The 22952-nt window shown below is 44.4% G+C and overlaps 1 protein-coding gene and 1 non-coding gene across 4 annotated transcripts in view; both read left to right on the forward strand.

Annotated features, from left to right (window-relative positions):
- The window catches only part of ANTXR1 (ANTXR cell adhesion molecule 1), a 237863-nt gene that overhangs the window by 157235 nt on the left and 57676 nt on the right, over window positions 1-22952 (forward strand). For all 3 annotated transcript variants that reach the window (XM_021924899.2, XM_009184349.4, XM_009184350.4), the window contains exons 14-16: window positions 1214-1255; window positions 12789-12884; window positions 13499-13666. In XM_021924899.2, the coding sequence (XP_021780591.2) occupies window positions 1214-1255; window positions 12789-12884; window positions 13499-13666 (306 nt within the window). The remainder of the gene's footprint in view (window positions 1-1213; window positions 1256-12788; window positions 12885-13498; window positions 13667-22952) is intronic.
- Window positions 13879-13985, forward strand: LOC116270482. The gene has a single exon (XR_004178509.1). It is a non-coding gene; the product is annotated as a U6 spliceosomal RNA (small nuclear RNA).

Consider the following 22952-nt stretch of genomic DNA (forward strand, 5'->3'; position numbering starts at 1 on the left):
AACAGTGTGGGGATTGGAGCCCTAACAAGGTCCCAGAATAATCATCAAACCAGAGGAGACATGTGCTGAGTAGGGAGAGGTAAAGACGTGCTTGCTAACAGCTGAGCATCCTGGCCTGCAGTCAGAGGCTGGTTCCCCAGCTGGAAGAAGAAAGAATGGGTCCTGTGGGCACTGCCCAAACACCCATCTACAAAGTCAGCGCCTGGTGTTAAGGCATCAAGAGATAGGGAATGAGCTTCGCATTTGCCAGAAGTTCTCTAAGTAAAAGGACTGAGTAGAGGACCCAAACTTCTGATAATAAGTTTGGGGTGAGAGTAGGAAGCCCTCCAAGGGACAGAGTGAAATTATAGTAGATAATTGCCAAATGCCATGTAAGAGACTCTCAATCCATTTAACGGTAAGGGCTTTCCTTTTATGACAGAGGGGTACAAGTTGGGGTCAAGAGGGAGGAGGGGCTGCTCACCGGCCCCAGCTGTCCCTGCCCTGTCCTTATCCCATGTATCATCATTCTCTCATGGGTTAGACGGTCTCCCAATTACTTGCCCATCCAGAGTTTCCACATGTCTCTCTTCAGCCCCAAAGATGGGACAGTCAGAATCTTATAACATTGTTAGTTAAAGCTTTGTGCCCTGTGCCCTAAGTGTCAGTGCCCTGAAAGAAATCCCTGGACGCTCCTTTGCTGCCTCTGTTGGGAATCGGTCTGCCTGAGCAGCACATCCACCCCGCAGAGGCACCCGTGGGGACCAGTGACAGCCGAAGGACTGCCAGCAGCCTGAGTGGGGTCCACGCTTGATGCATCCCTAAAGCACCATCTTAACTTCATCATGTGACAATTCTTTGTTAAATGTGTAGATGGTTGGATAGATGGATGAATAATCTGATAGGTGAATGACTAGGTGAATAAATGAGTGAGTAAGTTTGCATGATAGCTATCTGGCGTAGGAAATGAAACTGTTACCTGCGGAACATTTATTTCTCTATATAAAAACACAAAAGATGCAATTTTGACTGGAACCCTCAGCCTGAGTCATATGCTAACTAGCAGAGCTACTCTGTCCAGAAAGACACCTCGTGGCACTGATTAAGTCCGACTTGCTGGGGCCATTGCCATAGTAATTATGGCAGCACCACCACAATACCTCCTGACAGCAGGCCTCTTAGAAGGAAGGTAGCCAGAGATTTTTCACTGACCTGTTCTCTGTTTTCTTTTCAGATTATCAAGGAGGTACCTCCACCCCCTGCTGAGGAGAGTGAGGTAAGTGACCACAGCAGGATGGCGGCAGGTGGGCGGGGTGGCAGAGTGGGGTGGAGAGCTGGCTGGGCAGCTGGACACTTAGCCCCCTACGGAGCAGAGCTAAGTCAGGCCCAAAGAATTTAATATACCTGCCTGTGAAGCAGAAAGGAAGAAGGTCTCTGACCTTTCCTAACCAGGGATGAACAAGAAACTGAACTAAACTGCCAGAAAAGACAATGGATTTTGGAGGTTTTCCTCCCTGCAGAGAGAAAATTTGAGACATAAACAAATGTTTTTATCAATACAGTTATTTGGAGCTTTGAGATACTGACTTTTCCTCTCAAACAAACCCTAAGATTCTCTTCTCCCTGCAGAGACTTAATGCTTTATGTGTGTAGATCAGGCGCAATTTGCTGCATTCTCCAATCATTGGCTCTAGGAATAGCCTGATGCCAAATACTTCATTTTTCTTTAATTTAAAAACAATATTATCTAAAGATTTGCCAGGCAGTAATGAAAATATGCTGGAGAGGGATATGTTAATATCCTGGCCTTCCTCTCAAATCCTCATCATCTAAAGAAAAAAATTCTTGGACTCTACCACTGAATTGGCCAGTAAGCAGTTCTGATGCAAGGGTGGCCTGGGGTAGATTACAGTGGAGGCATTAAAGGCTAATCATGAGAAATGCAAGAGTGTCTATCAAGTGGCTTAGCTAATCTGATCACTCTCAGTACAGCTGGAGTCTCTAGAGGTAACACCCACCAATTCAGAAGCCAGGGTTACATATCTAAACACTCAATGAGACCAAAAGATATGTTGATAAGCTTTCAAGTTATTGTCCTCAATCCCTAAGGTCTGTTGTGTGCAAATCAAGTGCCAGTTCCTCACCCTTCCCCTTCCAATGCCTCTGTCAAGTTTCCTACATACAGAAAGAGTAATGATTAAATTAAAACTTCCATGTGGCTCTTATATCCTGAACCATATGCATGTAAGCCAAGGGATTTAATAGCTGCAATCAATTAAAGCACATCTTGTTGGAATGCTAACTTTCTGCCCAGAAATCAAGGGAGGAAATTACATTGCTGTGCAAAGAAGGAGAAAAAACCTTCTTTACATACATAAAAACCTTTCCTTAATCCTTCAAGAGAAAGTACCGTGGCTAGTTCCACGACTGCAGTTGGCTTTGTTTCTGTTGTGTGCAGCTATCTCTTAGACTTCCAGAACATAAAAAATAAAATAGAGCAAGGAGCTCCCTTATTAGGACCGCTTTGTTTGCCCGGAGACAAAGAACATTCCCTCCCTTGTTGTGTTCAGTTAGAGGGGTTGTGGCTCTTTCTTTCGGCTCCTGCTCTGCGTTTGCCTTTAGAAGGTGACGTGGCAGCCATAGTGGTCAAAGTACACCTGGGGATGTAGGTGTAAGACTGGGCTCTGACTTACCCCAGATCCAACATCTAGCCTAGGGTTTCACATGCAGTACAAGCTCAGCAGGGACTTTCAGGATGAAGGACCCAGCAACACAATTTTGGAGCCAAGTGAAAAAGCCCAAACTAGAAAACCATCTAGGAAGAATAGCCAAAAGCAAGGAAGAGAAGTAGTTGAGTTTTTTCAGTTTCATAAAAGTTGTAGAGAGCTGACTTTATTTCCCAAACAGAATGACAACCTCAGAATGCTTGAATCTAAAGGGTTGTGTTAGGCTTAAAAGAGTTTTTGGGCTGAAGCTTCCTCACTTGTTCCCTGTCACTCTATCAAAGGGATAACTCACGTGAACACCTGCAGTTCATTATACTTGGCCAGACCTGGGCTGGACAGATGACTAGGACATTTCATTTGCTGATGCAAAACAAAACATCCTCTTCCTGGAGCCTAGAGCCCCTCCCCTCCTTTATTTCCCTTTGAAACCCTCTGACTTAATCATTCAATATGATGTCAGAAATAAATCAAGAAACTACCCAAACTGGAGACCTAGGCAATAAAAATTTAAACATTGTACTTTTCAGCATCAGGCACTTTTTAGCACGTGTGTTGGCCCTGTGAGTTAGTCTGCCTAATCTCCCTCCTGATGTATTTTGGCAGAAAAATAAAATAAAAGAACAAGAAGAAGAAAGAAAGAAATCCCACAGACACAGATAACCTAACATAGCCCGTGCAAAGTATTTTATACAATGCTCTGAAAATCATAGTCTCAATCTAGACAGTCTTTTCCTCTAGTTCCCTGTATTCAAATTCCAGTGTTTAACACTCAATAGATAGCTATATGACATCAAACACTCTCTGCCATATATATGAAGACCTTCAGTATTATTTATCCAAACTTTCATCAGTTCTTTAAGTATCATATTCTGAGCCTGTCTACTATTTAAATAACTAAACTTAGAGAATGAAGATAACTTTATAATAAGCTCTCAGTGACCTTTTTAATAGAAAATACAAAAATTCATATTAGAAAAAGGAACTACTTTCTGAGATTCTGTGTAACCAACAGTGACACACTTATATAAAGAGGGTACAAAGAGAAATTACTTGAAACTTGAAGAGCTCAGTGAAAGCAAGGAAGGTCCATTTTAACAACTAAGAGGGACATTTCCGGGGTTAAGGGTCTTCTCAAGTGGCACCGGTGAGGATCCCTCCCTAAGTCTCCAGTTATTCCAAATAACTGGCAGTTCATGGGAGAATGCAGTAATGGAGCACTTCATGTGGTGGTTTTGTTCTGCATGTAATCACCTTCCATGGATTTTATGACTATATTTGAGTTTTTATCTGCCTCATTAGCCTGCAAAAAACAGAGACCAGTTCAAGCTAGTCCAAGATGAAAGAACTCAGGTAGACTGTGGCTGGGGAAAGAACTGAGGCAGCTCCAGACACCACCCTCATGGGCTTTTGATTTCACTGCTAGCAGCTCTGCTTCTCTCTGGGAATTTACTCCCTTCTGCTTCTCTTACTGGCCTCCTCTCTGCCCTTGTAACTCTGGTTTGTAGAGAGCCCTCTCCCCTGACTCTATCTGATATTTTCTGTCTTCATTTCACCATCTGCCCCCAGTGCTTATAGCCTGAGTCTCTCGGTTTCCATCTTCTGGTTCCCAACAGGGGAAAATACTTGGTCCAGCTCATCTTTTCACTCCAGACCATAGATCATCAGTCACAGCTCACAGCCAACCGACAGACTGGCGCTCTTGGGTCACATCTGGCCAAAGAGAAGCTTCCTAGTAGGCCCCGTGGCCCTGGTGAGAATAGCTCCCCTCAGGAGGAGGAGTGGACCTGGTGCAGGCCCTGTGGCCTCTCTGAAATAGTATTGTTTCAGAAACGAAACTTCGGTCTCATTAAATACCACAAAATAAAAGCTACACCCAGGAATCTATGCCATATTCTCCCAACATCTGCCACTTATACAGGCTCCCAAAGATCCTATCGTTCCCAACTTTATGCATATTTGAAAGGCAACAGAGAGCAGGAAGCCCCATGACTGAATGTAAAGTGGGTTATGGCTTAGCCCCAAGCAGCTCCATGTCTCAGACACACACAGACCTACACATGAAGTAAATGTGCTGGAAAGAGAAGATGCTTCCTTTCCCATGTGCTTTCTTACTCTATCAAAGGCATAGCTCCAGAAACACCTGCCATTTTCTTCCTTAATCACACTGCCTTGGCCAGACCTGGGCTGGACAGATGACTAGTACATTTTATTTGCGATGAAAAACAAAACATTCCTTTCTTGGAGCCTAGAGCACCTCCCCTCCTTCATTTCCCTTGGAAACCCTCTGGCTTAATCAACTAAATATTGTGTCAGAAATAAATCAAGAAACTACCCAAACTGGAGACGTAGGCAATAATAGATAAAACATAAAAAATAGATAAAATAATAGATAAAACATTGTACTTTTTAGCATCAAGCAAATCAAGGTCTTAGAATCTGACTGGAGGGACATTAGAGAAGTCAAATAGGATAGAGGTAAAAGGTATGTAAGTAATCCTAATGCTTTTTGATATTTAAAAATCTTATTTATTCAACAACTCTAGAATGAGTACCTCCTGTGGGCTAACAGCACGTGTGAGATTCTCTGCCAGAGTTGCCTTAGGAGAGTGTGTAACTGGGCCAGGCATAGTGGCTTAGCACTTTGGGAGGCCGAGGTGGGCAGATAACTTGAGACCAGCCTGGCCAACATGGAAAACCCTGTCTCTACTAAAATTGCAAAAAATTAGCTGGGCATGGTGGCACATGCCTGTAATCCCAGCTGATCAGGAGGCTGAGGCAGAAGAATTGCTTGAACCTGGGAGGCGGAAGTTGCAGTGAGCCAAGATCACACCACTGCACTCCAGCCTGGGCAACAGAGCGAGACTCTATCTCAAAAAAAAAAAAAGAGAGAGAGTGTGTAACTGGACGTTTATAAAGTTGGTGGCCTAATCAGTCCTAATCAGGAAGAAAGGCAGAGATTCCTGGTGGATATTGCATGTGAATGTATAAAAACTAATAGTAATAGTGGTTAATTACTAAAGATGACATTTATTGAGCATTTATGACTATCCAGGCAGTGATGTGAAGCACTTTTTGTGGTATATTTCATTTCATCATTCAGCAGCCCTGAAACAAAAGTGTGCTATTATGAACTCCTGTCTTATAGATGCAAAACTGAGGTATAATGAGATTAAAATACCAGTTGCCCCAAGATTTCAGTTATTAAGTGATGGGACTGGGATTCAACTTGTACCTGAAAAAGCAGCATAGAGCAGTCTTTCCTCACCCGTCCCTGAAGACGATGTAGCTCCCGCAACCAAGAGCAAGGCCTCTGCTCCTTGTTGGGAGCATCAGGTGCCCCTTTCTTGAGTGGCAGTGCCACCCCTCTCTGACCCTGTCACTCAGACAGAGCACACAGCCCCTTTTAAGACTGATGTAAAGATGGCTACTTATTTTCTGTGCTCTGTCTGTGGCCCTAGTGTGTAGCTATTCTCTTTAGCTCTCATTCCCGTGTTTCCCGCCTGTCTTCTCTTTCATGCTCCCACTTCACCATGTCTCATCATGAAACTTTAGAATGCATCTGGGAGCTTGGTATGGTGGCTCACTCCTGTAATCCAAGCACCTTGGGAGGCTCAAGCAGGATTGCTTGGGACCAGGAGTTTGAGACCAGCCTGGGCAACATAGGGAGACCCCCATCTCTACAAAAATAAAAATTAGCTTGGCATGGTGGCTGTCACACGTGTGGTCCCAGCTACTTGGGAAACTGAGGCTGGAGGGTCGCTTAAGCCCAGAAGCTGGAAACTGCAGTGAGCCATGTTCGTGCCACTGCACTCTAGCCTGGGCAACAGAGCAAGACCCCAACTCTTCCAAAAAAAGAATGTGTCTTCTTGTTTTAATCATGGGTTAGTATATGTGCAGTGGGGTTGGGTGAGAGTGAGAAAGGATGTGAATATGTGGACATCTATAGGTTGGTGTTTTGTATCTAAAGGGAGAGGGGTGCCTATTGAAGGCATTTGATGCCTATCCAGTGAACAATAGGCACCTGGCTTTGAAGGATGAGCTTATTTTCAGATTTATTATTATGCTCACTGATCCTAACAATTTCTCTGTGGCAAGAAATGTTTAGATAGGAAAACTGAGCTTTAGAAAATTATACAGGGCTAGATAAGTTGAACTCCTAATAGCAACAGGCCTGGCATCCTTCATGACTACACAGACACCCAGAGTAGCCTCCACCCTGGAGGGATGAAGGGCCAAGCTACTGTCAGGGCATCTTCTTGCCAGTGAGCATTAAATATACACACACACATACACACTCACACACACATTCACACACACATACACTCCAAACAGAAGTCCTAGAAAAGGCCCAAAATTCAGTATTCTATGTTTTAATACTTTAAATTGAAAACAAACAAACAAACAAAAAACAAAAAAAAAACCTTGCTGCTAGGAAAATAAACACTTTATTCTTTATTGAAGAATACAGGACAATCCTTGTGTTGTCTTTAATCACTTTGTTTACGTAAACAGATATAATGGTGCCATGACATGTGAAATGCAGCTCAGAATGGTGAAATCTTCAATCCTTCGGAAGTTTTTGTATTTACAAACAGAAGTATTGCTGGATCTTTCTGACTTGCCAATTCACTCCTAGGAGTTTGCCTCCAAGACTGACATTGAGGGGATCTCCCTGACTTCTCCCCAAAGACCAGATGAGACAGTCCCACCAGTTCTACTTTAAGTTCTGCCCTTCAGAGCCTCCCACACCTGGGAGTTTCTGTGGCCTTAGTCCTTTAATTCATGTCATCATTCTCACAAAACTCACTCCTCTATAAATGTAAACCATATTGTCGACAGTTGAGTTCACTTTATTTTTCTCAAAATACAACACTGTGCTGGCAGGTGATGGGGACTCCATGATAGTTGCTTGAGTTAGTGAAAGAATTGACAAATAAAAGGCCCTTGTTGAGCTTATACATTTAAGATGTGCTCCAGTTCAATGACATTTAAAATTAATTTAAAAGCTGATTTAAAGCTACTGCCTTGGGCTTGATTCTCTTTCAGTTATGTGCTTCTTTTCATTGATAGTTCCTATTGAAACTTGCAGTGAATTGGGAATTGTGAGCCTTCTTGGGTCAAACTGGCCATGTGGCTCTTCTAGTAAATGGATACCAGAGAAGCAGGAATGTTAAAGAACTTATCAACTGAGTCTGAGAGGGCCACCCTATGCACAACTCCAGGGGGCACTATTCACATCAAGTCTGTGGAGTTGACCTGTGCACAGTCTACATGCAGGAGTGAGGCAGCCCCAGAATCTGGAAAATTAATTCCTTCTACCCTCTGGTTTGCTTAATAACTAACAGTTAAATGTGTTGCGTGAGTGGAAGGTGGAGTTGTGGAAACATGAGGAGGGAGCATTGCATTCTCTGGGGAACCCGGGAGTTCTTCGCAGAATAGGTTACACTTAAACAACATGAAGGGATGGGTAGAAGAAATGGGAGAAGGGCTTTCCAGGCATGTGGAGCCCTGCATGTTGAAGCACGGAGCTGCACAAAAGCCTGGCATGATTGGGAAAGATGGGAAAAGTTCAGGGTCTGAGGACAGCACAGGGCTAATCCAATTACAGGCTAACCAAGTGAGTTCAGAGACTTCATCCTCTACAGCTGTTTCTTCCTGGAGCAGGACTGTGCCTGCAGGCACACCCAGGTCTGCCTGAGGACATGCAGGTCAGAAGGGGCCTCTACCATCTGAGGAATGTGCTGCCATTTGTGTTACCCAAGCTCCAGCCAGCTGGACGTCTGGAGCCACCACATCCTTTCAGATTTAAACACAACTTCCCTTGATGGGAAACCAGCCTCCCTCCCCAATCCCTGCGGTTTCTCCCAGGCACCACTGACTCCTACTCCTTGCTTCTTCCGCGTTATCTCATCTTCTCGGTTTGCTAGACACGATCTAGCAGCACTGGCACACATCCAGCTGCGCAGCAAATTTTACTGAAGGTTTTAAAGTATAGTGCAGCCCACAAGCCCTGGCGGAATAGTAAAGGGCCTCTTCTTTACCACCGGCCACTCCCACCACTCGGGGGGATTGGGGGTCTTAGCAGTTTGCTGGTAACTCGGCCCCACTCTCTTCTACTCATCTTCTCATTCCCCACAAACCCCTGATTTCTCATCCAAAGCAATTGGGCTCATCCAGCCCCATCCTCCAATAACCATAGAGGACAGTAAGGTTTTTGTTTTGTTTTGTTTTGTTTTTTGTTTTTAGTTTACTAAAGGAAAGCCAGCTCACACTGAGGATTTCTATACTGGTGTTTTCTCCCTCCCTGCTACCATCCTTGAAGGGCAGTGTAGGAGGAAGTTCTCAAGAGCCTTTATGATATAATGAGATGTAAAAATCCACCCTCCGGTGCTGCCGAGTTTCTTAGTGGCCTTGCTGAGGGGCTGGGATTCTACTCCATCCATTTTTGGCCAAATGAAAAGACACATCAAAGATTCCCTTCTCTTCCTGGGAATTGCAAAACCCTTCTGTCTCCAGAATGTGTAAACAGACCCATGCTAACTGCAGGGGAAACTCTGACTCTCCCGTCCGTCAGCCCCTGGGCCTTTGTGCTGCCTGGTGCTGTTGTCTGAGCTTGGCAGGCCAGCCCCGGTCAGGGGATTAAGCGACGGGCTCGGTGGCGCTGCAGTGTATGGAGATTGCCCAAGCCCTAGGCATTTCCTGTTGCGAGAAGGCCAGACCCTGCCCGGGGCCTGAGCACGGGGGCGGGGCCTCCTTCCCCAAGTCAGGGACGAGAGGGAGGGGCCAGGGACTAGAGGGAGGGGCCAGGGACGAGGGAGCGGCCAGGGATTAGAGGGAGGGGCCAGAAACTAGAGGGAGGGGCCAGGAACTAGAGGAAGGGTTCCCCCGGTGTGCAAGCTAGCGTGGAAAGCAGCGGAAACCGGCGTTATGCATCTTACTATATCCTGAGCACTCAACGGGGTTGCGAATTAGAGAAAGCCAATTGTAAATCCTTCTTTAAGTTCTTTTCATAAAATATAGGGGGAGAAAAATCCCTGGACAAGGCATCAGATAACCACACCAGAATTTCACCTTCAGGAATCACTTCTTTTCTCTAGATCTGACTCCTCTTCTGTGCAGTGAAAAGGCTTAATTAGATGAGCTCCTAAATGATTAAGAGGCTCATGAACCTAGTTGAGTCCCCTATGGAATAAAGCGGCTTTATTCTTGGAGTTTCTTAACGTTCGTGGTGTTGCTGTGTTCAGCTTTAGGGTATAGAATTTCTGTTATCTCCTTTGGAAAACTGCCCCAGAGCGGGAATGCCCAGGCTTTCAGAGCCATATTTTGTTTATCTATGTTCACAGACACTTACACAGAAACATACGTCCACCGCCAATGTAAAGTTTAACCACATATAGGATATATAAGATTCCTGCTTTCACATCATAAGGTGAAAGAAACCTTTGAAATTATAAGGTAAAATCATATGAACTATAATATTTTATTGTGTTGGGGACTTTATTTTGTCATATTTTGCAGTTGTAAATTATCAAAATTAAGGTCAGGTGCAGTGGCTCACACCTGTAATCCCAGCACATTGGGAGGCTGAGGTGGGAGGATCACTTGAGCCCAGGAGTTTGTGACCGGCCTGGGCAATGTGGCAAAACCCCATCTCTACAAAAAAAAAAAAAAAATAGAAAAATTAGCTGGGCACATTGATATGTGTCTGTAATCCCAGCTACTCAGGGAGGCTGAGGTGAGAGAATTTTTTGAGCTGGATTAGTTGAGGCTGCACTCCAGCCTGGGTGACAGAGTGAGATCCTGTCTCCAAAAAGAAACAAAAAACAAGTATCGAAATTAGCAGGTACAAGGGGAAGTCAAAAACGAGCGTGTATTTGTTGCCATCAAATGATGAGAAAAGCAAACCACAGAAGAACAAAATCCAGACTGGCCAATGCTGAGAAACAAATGAGAATGAGGTTGCATGAGTTCAAATCCAGCTCTGTCACTTAGAAGCTGAGTGACCGAAGTCATTTAACCTCTCTATTCTTATTCTCTAAAATAGGAATAATAACACCATGTACCTTCTTGGATGGTTGCAAGATTAAAGGATTAATAATACATTTAAAGCACTTAGAAGAGTGACTGGCACATAACATGGGAAAGGCTGCATAAATTCAATGGCGTGTTATCATGAATGCAATATGTGTTTATTGAGTACCTACTTTGCACTTAGAATACAAAGGTCAGCAGAATCTGAGAGACAGCAACCAAGTAAGAGAGAGAGAGAGACACCCAAGTGTCATCTGTCAGAATGTTGTACATCCTAGTCTGCTATGACTTCTCTGTCCTTTAAGATGTATTAAATTTTTAAAAAATCATTTTAAAGAAGACTGCCCATCCCAAGCACAACATGTAACTCAGGGAGTCTTAATGTGCCAACATGTTTCTGCTTGCTTTGTCACCTTTCATCCTGACCTCTCCTGCCTTTGCTTCTTTGTACCTTGCCTCCTGCATGGGTACCCCATCCCACGCAGTGGTACCCTGCATAGAACTTCACCCAAATGCCACCAAAACAAGGCTATGACAAGCAGGCTTCAGCATTGTGAGCAATTTCTCCCTCTTTTGTTCTTTCCTCTGCTTTATCAACCCCTTTTCCAGCTTCCTTTCTCTATCCAGAGGAGAAATCATGCCACTTGCTTATAATCCATCCATGACTGTAAAGTGATATTTTTCTCTGCACAACAAGAATAGTTACAGTGCCAAGATGAAGAGCAGTCGCTACATCTCCTCCCTTTTTTCCATCCATAAAGTTACAAGTTCCTCTTGTCTTCTTTCTTCATCTTAAAAAATATAAACACTAACTTCTCGTCACTGAGCTAAGTTGCAGACACTAAATTAACTTCTTTATTTGAGTCATCTCATTTAACTTATTTGTAAATTCAACAGATAATTCTTGGGCACCCACCACATACTATGTAGTGCTATTCTAAAAACTGGGAATACAATTGTAAGCATGACAAAAGCCTCTGTGGAACGTATGTTCTAGTGTGGAGAGACAGATATTAAGTAAGTATCAAGCCATGATGAGATGCTTAACTAAAAATAAAACAGATTGATGGGATGGAGAGACCGGCTACTTTAGAAGAAATTTCCAGGGGAGGCTTCTCTGAGGAGTGATATGAAAATCCATCCATCAGAAGATGGGGTAGGGAAAGTGCTTTCCTGGACAAGGGGACAAGGGGACACTGTGCACAGGCCCCAAGACAGGAATTTGCCCAGAGTATTTGAGAGAGGGCAGGCAGGCAGGCTGGAGCTCAGGAAGTGGCGGGGGGCGCACATGATAAGGAAGAAGGCCAGAAAGGTGAGCAAAGGCCAGAACACACAGGGCAGAGCTGGCATTTGCACTTACCCTGCTGCTTTGTGGAGAACAGATCATAGGTGAGTCTAAGGGCAGCATGAGGCCAGTTGGGAAGCTACCACAGTGTCCAGGAGCAAGTGCATGGGGGCGTGGGCCCAGGGTGGTGGTTGGGGTGGAGAAGTCAACAGATTTCAGATCTTTAAGTAGTAGCAACAGAACTAGCTGGCAAGTTGGGACAAGTGGGGGAAAGGCAGTAAAGAAGAGAGAGTGACTTCCAGGCAGTGGGGAAGACTAGAGGAGGAGCACGTTTAGGGTAGGGAAATCAGGATATCTCTGCGGTGGTATTGTTGAGATCTCTTTTAGCCCCCAAATAATGTGAATGTCAAGTGAGTAGCTGGAGTTCAGAGGCATCAGGGCTGCAGATATAAATTCATAAGTCATCAGCACGTAGGTGGGGTTAGATGTGATTCCCACAAAGGAGTAGAGCTGTAGAAAAGAACAAGAGAACAGGACTGTACCACAAACTTACCAGGTAGCACTGCTTACATTCCCACTCTATAGATAAGGAAAACAAGCTTAGGTGGTTTCAGTGATTGGCCCAAGATCCCAGGAAACAGTAGCACTGGGATTGTACTCTAGGCAGTCTGACTCTACAAGCTCTACTCCTAATCACTTGGCCATAGTAGACAGGTCCACACAGCAGTGCTGTTTTGCTTCCTTCATGTGCCACAATTTCTCTGCAGGAAGAAGATGATGATGGTCTGCCTAAGAAAAAGTGGCCAACGGTAGATGCCTCTTATTATGGTGGGAGAGGCGTTGGAGGCATTAAAAGAATGGAGGTAAGAGGACAGTTTAATATATACTTATCTATGTGCTGACTACTCCCATCCAGGTACCAGCCAGGGCCGACCCTGCTTAGCCTCTAGATATCAGGCATGCTCAGGGCAGTATGGCCATAGACCATGCTGACCACTCAATGTCAGAAACCCGAAGCAAATTGCTGAAAACCTGCTTGAGGTCTGGTGGGGATATGGACTATAAGGCAGACAGATGGAGAGACAGGAGGGACAGTCTTTTCACTGTGCGCTCCCATGTCTTGCCCACTGTGAGTCAGAGCAGGGAACACATCAGTTCAAACTTCCTCGTGATTTCTTTTCTCACTGAATTAAAATCCAAAGTTCATACCTGAACCTGCAAGGTCTTTGCATGTACTGTCCCCGCTGCCTGGACGAATTGCTCCCTAAATATCCGCCCATGTGGTTCGCACTCTCTGCTCCTTCGGTTCTCCCCTTTTCTCTTTTTCCACAGTTTCCCTCTTCCCTGGTCCTCAAAACCCAAAGGAATCCAGGGTTGGGTAGCATTCACATTGCAACTCATGCATGTATTTGTCATTCTCATTCTCAAGGGGCAGCATATTTTGTCATTTTGTTTCATTGTATTTTATTTATTTTAGGTTCGTTGGGGAGAAAAGGGCTCCACAGAAGAAGGTGCTAAGTTGGAAAAGGCAAAGAATGCAAGAGTCAAGATGCCGGAGCAGGAATATGAATTCCCTGAGCCGCGAAATCTCAACAACAATATGCGTCGGCCTTCTTCCCCACGCAAGTGGTACTCTCCGATCAAGGTGTGTCTCTCTACTCAAAAATCTATCGTCAGTCCTGATAAAACACTTACATAGTGAAGAATCAGAATCTTTCCAAGTGATAAAATCCCAACCTAAAATCCAGCTCATCACAGGGGAATAATTATCTAAAATTATGGACTTGAAGTACAAGTAATTACTATCAATTTCCACATAATCTGGGTTGAAAATTAGGCTTTTTAAAAATCACCATGGTGCTCACTTCTGCAGCACATATACTAAAATTGGAACAATATAGAGAAGATTAGCATGACCCCTGGGCAAGGATGACATGCAAATTCATGAAGTGTTCCATATAAATAAAAAAAAAAAAATTCACCATGGCAAAGTAGTGGAAAAAGCATGGACTATGAGTCAAGTAACTTGGGTAGTAACCCCAGAGAGTGACTATAAATTTCCGTAACATCTCATAACTTCACTTAGTAGACAATCTACTGTCTAAGAAAAATGGCAGCATACTCCTTGATGCTAATATCTACTCCTTTTGCCATAACATAAGCCCATTCCCTTTTATTTGAGCCTCCTGCCAGTGTATCGGGGCCCACCAGCAAATCTCAATGGCCATGGATCTAGGACTCACTCTTCCTGGTTGTGAACAAATCTTTTTTCTCCACCATCTCTCTTTCCCCCACACCTCCAGAGCTTAAAATCCTCTTTGGTTTATTGGGAAGTATAAGCCATAGGAGGCAGTTAATGCTTCCTAAAGGCCTCTTTTTTATTTTATTTTATATATTTTTTTTTTGAGACAGGTTCTCACTCTATCACCCAGGCTGTAGTGCAGTTGTGTGATCTCTGCTCACTGCAGCCTCGACTTCCCAGGCTCAAGCCATCCTCCCACCTCAGCCCCCCAGGTAGCTGGGACTACAGGCACACACCACTACACCCGGCTGTTGTATTTTTTTTTTTTTTTTTTGAGAGATGGGGTTTCACCATGTTGCCCAGGCCTGTCTTGCACTCCTGAGCTAAAGCAGTCTGCCCACCTTGGCCTCCTGAAATGCTAAGATTACAGGCATGGGCCACCATGCCCAGCCTGAAGGCCTCTTTTCTATTCTTCTGGGTCCAAATGGCTTTGAATTCACATGATTGAGTTAACACCTTCACTCTTTAGCCGTGCCCATACACATCTGCACTATGCCACTTATCAAAGAGCACTGGAAAATTATAACTGAAAAGACTCTAGACATAATCTGTTCCACCCTCTGATTTTATACTAAGATAGGCAAAGTCCTTGTTCTGCTGAGGTCTGGAACCCAAGGCCCCCAACTCAGGGTTACAGACTCCAGTTTCATGCTGCAAACAGAACTGAGCCAACTCCAAAGCCTCAAGTCAAAGACTCAATAGAGCCAGTTCGCATCACCGTCCATACACACATACACGCGCACACACACACACAGCCTTACCCCCTTCCGATAACAACAAAGATTATTTTCATCATTCGCTGAGTTAATTTGCTAATTTTGGAGCAGGACTTCTCCAACAAAATCAAAAGAAGTACCATTGCAGGCAGTGTAACAAAACGTTATTGATGGTCACCTTTACCTCAGCTGAGCTAGCTCAAGCTCACCTGAATTGCCACGCATTTCTATTTTGTTTTGCCGTGTTTAAAGCAGTGAGATTCTTTTTTTAGGATAAGCCTGCCCCCTGGGGTAATGGATTGAACTCTGAAAAGATGTGGGCAAAATGCAGCTCGCTTGACTAACAGCTGTTTGCTTCTAATTATTTTCTAATGAAGAACATGCAGTGGCGTGCATGCATGTGCAGACAGGAAGGAGCCAAGCAGATTCTCAGCCATGAAGAAGAAAGGGGATTTTCTGTTATGCCATTCTCAGGAATCTGTACCTTGTGACTAATGCCACATCTTTAGTTACAGCCAGGTTTTTGTTTCTGTAATCTGGGACACTGAGAGAACATTAATTCTGTTTGAAAACTCCAGTTTCTACTTGAGAGCATATTATTCCTCTATTGACTGGCAGTTTAGGACTGAATTTGATGAGGTAAATAAGTATATGGGCCAATACATTTAGAAATCTAAAAAACATTCCCAACACCCACTCAGAATTATTATCAATTCAGTGAGTATTCGTTGTGCAGCTGCTGTGTGCCAGGCACTGTAGGATGTTGAATATACAGAGGCTTTCAAACCCAGCTGAGTGTCAGAATCACCTGAGAGTGCTTTAAAAAATACAGATTTCCAGGCCCAGTGACTCAGAATCTCACAAAAGGCCTCCAAAAGCACACTGGCTCTCAGCATTTGTTCACAATGCCTCCCTTTTCTAATTTCACTTCCAGACTCCCTGAGCGATAGGCCTCTGTTGCCCCAATTATCACTTCATCAGTCCTGACTCTTGAGCTTCCTCTTAGTCTCTGTAGTCTCTGTAGTAAAGCACTGGCTCTCAGAGGTGGTCCCTGGACCAGCAGCAACTAAGCATCATCCAAGAATTGTTAGAAATGGACATTCTTGGGCCCCACCTAAGATCTACTAAATCAAAACCTCTGGAAGTGGGGCCCAGCCATCTGGGTTTTAACAAGCTGGGTTAAGAAGTTGTCACCAGCTGGGCTCAGTGGCTCATGCCTGCAATCCCAGCACTTTGGAAGGCCGAAGAGGCTGGATCACAAGGTCAGGAGTTCAAGACCAGCCCTGGCCAACATGGTGAAACCCCATCTCTACTAAAAATACAAAAATTAGCTGCGTGGTGGCGGATGCCTATAATCCCAGCTACTCCAGAGGCTGAGGCAGGAGAATCGTTTGAACCCAGGAGGCAGAGGTTGCAGTGAGCTGAGATCACGCCATTGCACTCCAGCCTGGGCAACAGGGCGAGACTCCATCTCAAATAAAAAAAGAAAAAAAAAAATGAAGAAGAAGTTGTCACCAAAGGTTCCAGCCAGCATTCCATAGGAAGTTCTTGGGGGGCAGGAACTGTGGTGACTGGATCGTTAAAATAGGCAAAGAGGCCATGATTGCACTGCGGTGATTTTTCAGGCATCTCAGCAAGGAGAGCCCCATTAATGTTCACACTGGGTCCATTTTTACCACAAACACAACTGCCGAATTAATGTTAAGTGGTTGGGAATCTGAGTGTCTTAGGAGTCAACTAAAAGGCCAGATGGAAATGACCTAGGATGCCGGTGGACTTAAAGAGCTCCTCGGTGGGACTCCCTCGTTAGGATGTGCAGAGCATGAATCCTCCTTTTGCCTGGTGGAACAGCCAATGCCAGTGCTTACTCAGCTCCTTCTACTGTAGAGGAAACGCATACACAGCCGTTGGTGTGGTTACTCATGTTTATGAGCCTTCTCTCCACCAGATTTGACCCCCTGCACACACCAGCTATGCTTTGAATCCCAAGTAAACAGTGTTGTACCTGGCTCATCCCTTATTAAAGAGCTGAAGCATGAACGGTAATTATGAAACCACTCCCCAGAGCATCCTGCCAGTCAAACCACACAGACCGTTTTGGCACACTCTGTCCGGAAAGTGACATTCTTCATGCCATCTCTTTGAGAAGAGAAAAAGAGGTTGTTTTAGGTGCAACAAGGAGGATAGAAGCACAGAAAGAAATTCAAAAGTAATCATGCATGCTGTCTATACAGAAGTAAGGCAGGCTTGCTTCCAGAATCTCAGGGTTCATCCTGTTTTACATGATGTATGATCCACAGTGAGTCCCGTGCTAGCCACAATGCCTAAGGACATTTGCTCAGCCTTGGACAAAACATTTAGCCTTATGTGGTGCCATAAACTCCGTTTCCCTTTCCTGAACTCTCTCCCTGAACTCGCCGTGGTCCTGATAGGAAACAGAAAGCACACTGAAAAGAGTTGAGCTAACAGAGGTGTGGGCAGAGTGAAGGGAATCCCCAGGCTACGGTGAGGCACCCAGGGGCTGGCAACAATGAGAGCTGTTACACCTGAAGGGCACGTGGGAAAATGGTGTTACTGGGTTCCAGGAAGAGCTGCAGCGGTGCAAAGAGACTACTCAACAGGAACTGTTTCTTTAGTTGACAATCTAAATCCACCCCACCACCTGTTTTTATATGATCTGCAAACAAAGAACGATTTTTACATTTTTAAATGGTTATATAAGTACCTATATAATGTTGCCTCTTGCCCTGCAAATCTTTGGCTCTTTACAGACCAAGACCAAAGGGCAGCTAGGTGATCCAGAGGCAGGCTTCCAAGGCATGGCAAAGGCAGGCAGAGAATGGATGGGGGCCGGCAGGTCAGGGAGAGTGACCCGTCCACTCGCTGCCTGCCTTCTGCCTCCTCTATAAGCAAGGAGAACAGCTCCAACTCACACAAAACTCTCAGCAGGTATTGGAAGGACTCCTGGCTCCCCAGTGAAAGGTGCCAGAATCATATACTTATTGAATTGCATTGCATTAGACTCATTGCTTTCCATGAAACAGAGTTTTTGAGAAGCAGGTGAGCACATTTGCCAAGCAAACCCAAAGAGAACACACGGAGGGAAGAAGTCCACAGTAGGCTCTTCTCCACTCACCATCTCCCCATCTAATTTAAGGCACCAACCACACCGACCACACCTCCCCTCTTCCTCATTCCAGACTCATGATCGGGAAATTTTCCCTGATATTTAGCCTGCATTTTCCTTTGCTTGGTTTTCACCCCCGGATTTACAACACCCCGTGCTTCTCATTAAACTGAGGCTGACCATTTTAGACAAGTGAAGTCATGCCCAGCTATATGGGCAAACTTTTCTTAAAAACCAAAAGAAGAAAAAAAAAGCGCAACAAAAATTACCCTGTGCATGGCATGCACACACGCATGAGTGTGTGTGTGTCTGTGTGTAGGGAAAGTTTCCAACATTATCCATTAAATCTATTAATTTTTTCCTTTGAGGGAAAGCGCAGGTCACGCTATTTACCATGTATTTCTGTTTTGTTTTGTTTTGTTTGAGACGGAGTCTCACTCTGTTGCCTGGGCTGGAGTGCAGTGGCGCGATCTCAGCTCACTGCAAGCTCCACCTCCCAGGTTCACGCCATTCTCCTGCCTCAGCCTCTCAAATAGTTGGGAGTACAGGTGCCCATCACCACGCCCAGCTAATTTTTTTGTATTTTTAGTAGAGACAGGGTTTCACTGTGTTAGCCAGGATGGTCTCAATCTTCTGACCTCGTGATCTGCTTGCCTCAGCCTCCCCAAGTGCTGGGATTACAGGTGTGAGCCACCGTGCCCAGGCTTTTTTTTTTTTTTGAGACGGAGTCTAACTGTGTCGCCAGGCTGGACTGCAGTGGCATGATCTTGGCTCACTACAACTCTCATCTCCCAGGTTCAAGTGATTCTCCTGCCTCAGCCTCCCAAGTAGCTGGGACTACAGGCATGTGCCACCACGCCCAGCTAATTTTTGTATTTTTTTTAGTACATACGGGGTTTCACCATGTTGGCCAGGATGGTCTCAATTTCTTGACCTCTTGATCCAACCACCTTGGCTGCCCATAGTGCTAGGATTACAGGCGTAAGCCATCATACCTGGCCTCCCATGTATTTCAAAGTGTAAAAAGTCAGGTGTCAGTTTATAGTGGCCTTATAAGTTGAACTACTCTCAGAATTCTCAATCTCTGACTATCTTCCAGCTGGCTAAGGCAGACAAACCAGAAGAAAAGATACAACTGCTGCCTGGCGAAAAAAAAAAAAACAAAAAAAGAGGAAACCCCACCACAAAAGCTGATGACCCGGGTGCTTTGGTTTTTTTGTTTATTTTGAAAACAGGGGCTTGTTCTGTCGCCCAGGCTGTAGTGCAGTGGTGCGATCATATAGCCCACTGTAGCATCAAACTCCTAGGTTCAAGGGATTCTCCCACCCAAGTCTCCCAAGTAGCTGGGACTACAGATATAAGCCATCACACCCAGCTAATTTTTTTAAAATTTTTTTGTAAACACAGGGGTCTCACTATGTTGTCTAAGCTGGTCTCAAGTAATCATCCCACCTCAGCCTCTCAAAAGTGTTGGGATTATAGGCATGCGCCACCATGCCCGGCCCCCTACCTCCAGAGTGCTATGAACGCTGGCTGCAGAATCATTCGCAGCACAGTCTTATTGTTTAGAAAGAAACCAAAGCTAGAGTTTACATAGAACTTCCACTTTGCCTGTGTGAATTGAAAGGTATTTTCTGTGGCTAAGATACAGTTTGGGAGCATGGAATTGGTAAATTTCTCATTTTATAGTCAAAATTTGTCAACTTCAAATGAAAGAAAGCTATTTATAAATGTCAGCTAATACAGTCTGCCAGAGGGCTTGAGGCTTGTGGAGAAAACTTTGTCTTAGCTTCGCAGAAGCAGTTGGGCATTTTGCCGGGGAGTGAGGACCAGTGTCTTAAGTGCGTGCTATGGAGAGGCTTGTGCACGACAGACATCCAAGTCTGAGACAGATAAAGCGGCAGCAACTCAGAAGGATCCTCTAAGACATTAGGTGAAGCCCAGAGACTGTTTAGAAAACTCTTCTGTGGCACATCTAGCCCCAAAATGTTATTAACGAGCCCACTACTACCGTCTTTAAATGACAGACTTCTGCCAACATTCGGAAAAATCAAGGCTCCAAGAGCCTTTGTCATGCAGTGCTTGTTGACTTTTGAGAGTTATTTTTTATTTTCATTTTGGTTGTTAACACTGTTTTTTCTAAAGCTTACTTCTTGGTTGCAAACACTGTTTTTCTAAAGCTGTTGCATAAAAACTACCTGTTGTAGGAGTAGAAAGAGGTTATAGGTTGTGTTGATTGATTGCCTGGATTGTTTTCTATGCCACAGACTGGAGATTTAGGTTCATTTGTGGGACAATCAGAACTCAGAATGCCGAGGATACACCTGGAACTAGCTAATCTTGCCTTGGCCAGAAGAGCCCAATGACAACAGCTCACCCGGATCAAGCACACCCTGCAAGTCAGGCAGCACTTTCTATGCGCTAATGCCTTTATTATTTATAACAGCCCTTGAAAGTAGAAACTACCTATCCATTAGTAAATAGATACCCAGCTCAGTAGAAACTACAAATGGAAAACCAGAGCACAGAGAGGTTAGGTAACTTGCCCAAATTCACACTGCTAGTAAAATGTTTCATGGTTCATTTTATTGATTGCAGTGCATCCATTTGGGCTCGCAATAAATTTCTTTATTAATCAATAGGAGAGAGGACAGGAACCCTGGAGATGAAAGGCCAATCAGGAAACTGTTCACAGAATGAGTAAGATGGTGAGGGCCTGGGCCCAGGCAGGAGCTGTGGAGGTGGTGGGTCAGGGGTGGATGGGAAGAGGCAGCAGCAGAGCTGCTACAGAGAAAACATTCAGGAGACACGGTTGATGTTGGACATGATCAGGTGGCAGAGAGAAGGGAAGTTAGAATGATTCCTGGTACCCAGCATGCCCATCTGGATAGATTGGTGGTGCCATGAATCAAGGCAGGGTGTGCAAAAGGAGGAGCAGGTTTGGGGAGAAGAGTTAGTTCAGTTTGTAATGTTTGAGTTTTCGATACCTGCGATACATCCACATTACAATTAAGATTTAATAGGTAAATGGATACCCAGATCTGGAGCTCAAGAGAGGACTGGGCTGAGTATAGAATTTGTGAGTCACCAGCAGACAGGTGGAAGCTGGAGCCATGAGACTAGATGAGAGCACTCAGCTGGGAGATGAGAATAGAGGTGGCAAATGAAGGCCACCATGTCAAGTGCAGGCAGAGGGGGAGGAGCAGAAGAAGCTGAAAAGGACTCGGCAGAGAGGTCGGAGGGAGCAGGTAGAAGCTGGTGGCACAGAGGCTGAGGGAAAGTGTGCAGAGGAGAGGCCCAGCGCAGCAGATCTCCGCAAAGAACCAAGTGAAATGAGTGTCAAGGCGTTTGGCAGTCGGGATGCCATGGGTGGCCTTAGCAAGAGCAATTTGGGCGGAGTGAGTGGGGCAGAAGGAATAAAAACCGTGGCTTGGGGGTAAGAGGAAAATAGGCTTGGAGGAGCACAGAATAGAAGATGGACAGATGCCTGCTTACAAAGTTCAAATTATTGGATTCCTACACTCTGTATTACATTCTTTTCCATCTTTCTACAGAGCCTCCTAAATGATCATTTTAATGACTTTACTATGATCATAGGTAACATTTAATGAATACCTTCTATGAGACAAGTACCTAACTTCAATATTTAATTTTAAGTCTTACAGCAAGTCTGTAGAGTAGACAGTGTTATTATCTCCACTTTAAATATGAGAAAAGTAAGGCTTAGGGAGATGAAACTACTCATCTAACCTGTAGAGCTGGTGAAAAGGAGACTCACAGTACAAACTGGGGTAGCCTGGCTTCGGTCACTTTGTGCTTAAACACTACACCATAGGGTGACCTGTTGCCACAAAGAAACATCATTTTCTACTCATTCTCCTGGTATTATACATCTAGGTGGTTTCTGCTCTTTTGCTATGCATGTAACTTTAAATTTCTGCTGAGTTAATTAATGTGTTTCTTCAACAGCCCAGTGTTCTTCTTTCTGCCCCATCTCATTGCTCATTTGTCGCAGAGTTGAGTGATTAGCACACACAGCTCTGTGGGTGGGCTGATTGACAAAGCCAAATGCTGGGAGCCCTCTCCTTCTGAAAAACAGGGGAAAGAAAAAAGAGGCATTCATCCAGGAAACCCACCTGGTTATATCCTGAAATATAAATGCTTATCCAAAAGAACCTTAAAGGAAAACATTTAGCTGGTGATTGAAGCGGCTTAATACAGAAAATCATGCTGCACACAGCAGCATTTCTATCCAGCATTCTAAAATCATTTCAAAATATTTTTCAAGGCTTTTGTAAATTCCTTGCCAAAATAGATGAGAAACACTACACTTGGCAAGACAAAGTTTAACCCACAAGAACTCAAACAACAGTTTATAAAGATTAAAGAACACAATTTTATATGTGTATATAACCCACCAGAAAATCATTTCAGAACATGAAATCTTCGAGATGATTCTTAACACTGCCCCTATATAAATGCTTTGTGTCCAGGAACTTAAACTCTGTACACTCCTCCAGCCTTCCCAGCACTGTCATTCAAAGACCCCTGCAAGATCAGGATTTTCAAATGTTCCTAAGGCTTGGGTAGGAAATACGTTTTACATTTTGGCCCAGTTTATGCCCACACATGTGTGCACACACAGTCATACATACACCCATACACATTTAACTGAAACAAATTTTTCACAAAACAATACTTGTCCTCACCATGTGCAATTAATATTTTCTCTTCTATTTCTATTTCTTAAAAGTTCTGGTCCCATACAAAATTGATTTCATGAGGG

Source organism: Papio anubis, chromosome 14 (assembly GCF_008728515.1).
Source record: "Papio anubis isolate 15944 chromosome 14, Panubis1.0, whole genome shotgun sequence".
Taxonomy (NCBI): Eukaryota; Metazoa; Chordata; class Mammalia; order Primates; family Cercopithecidae; genus Papio; species Papio anubis.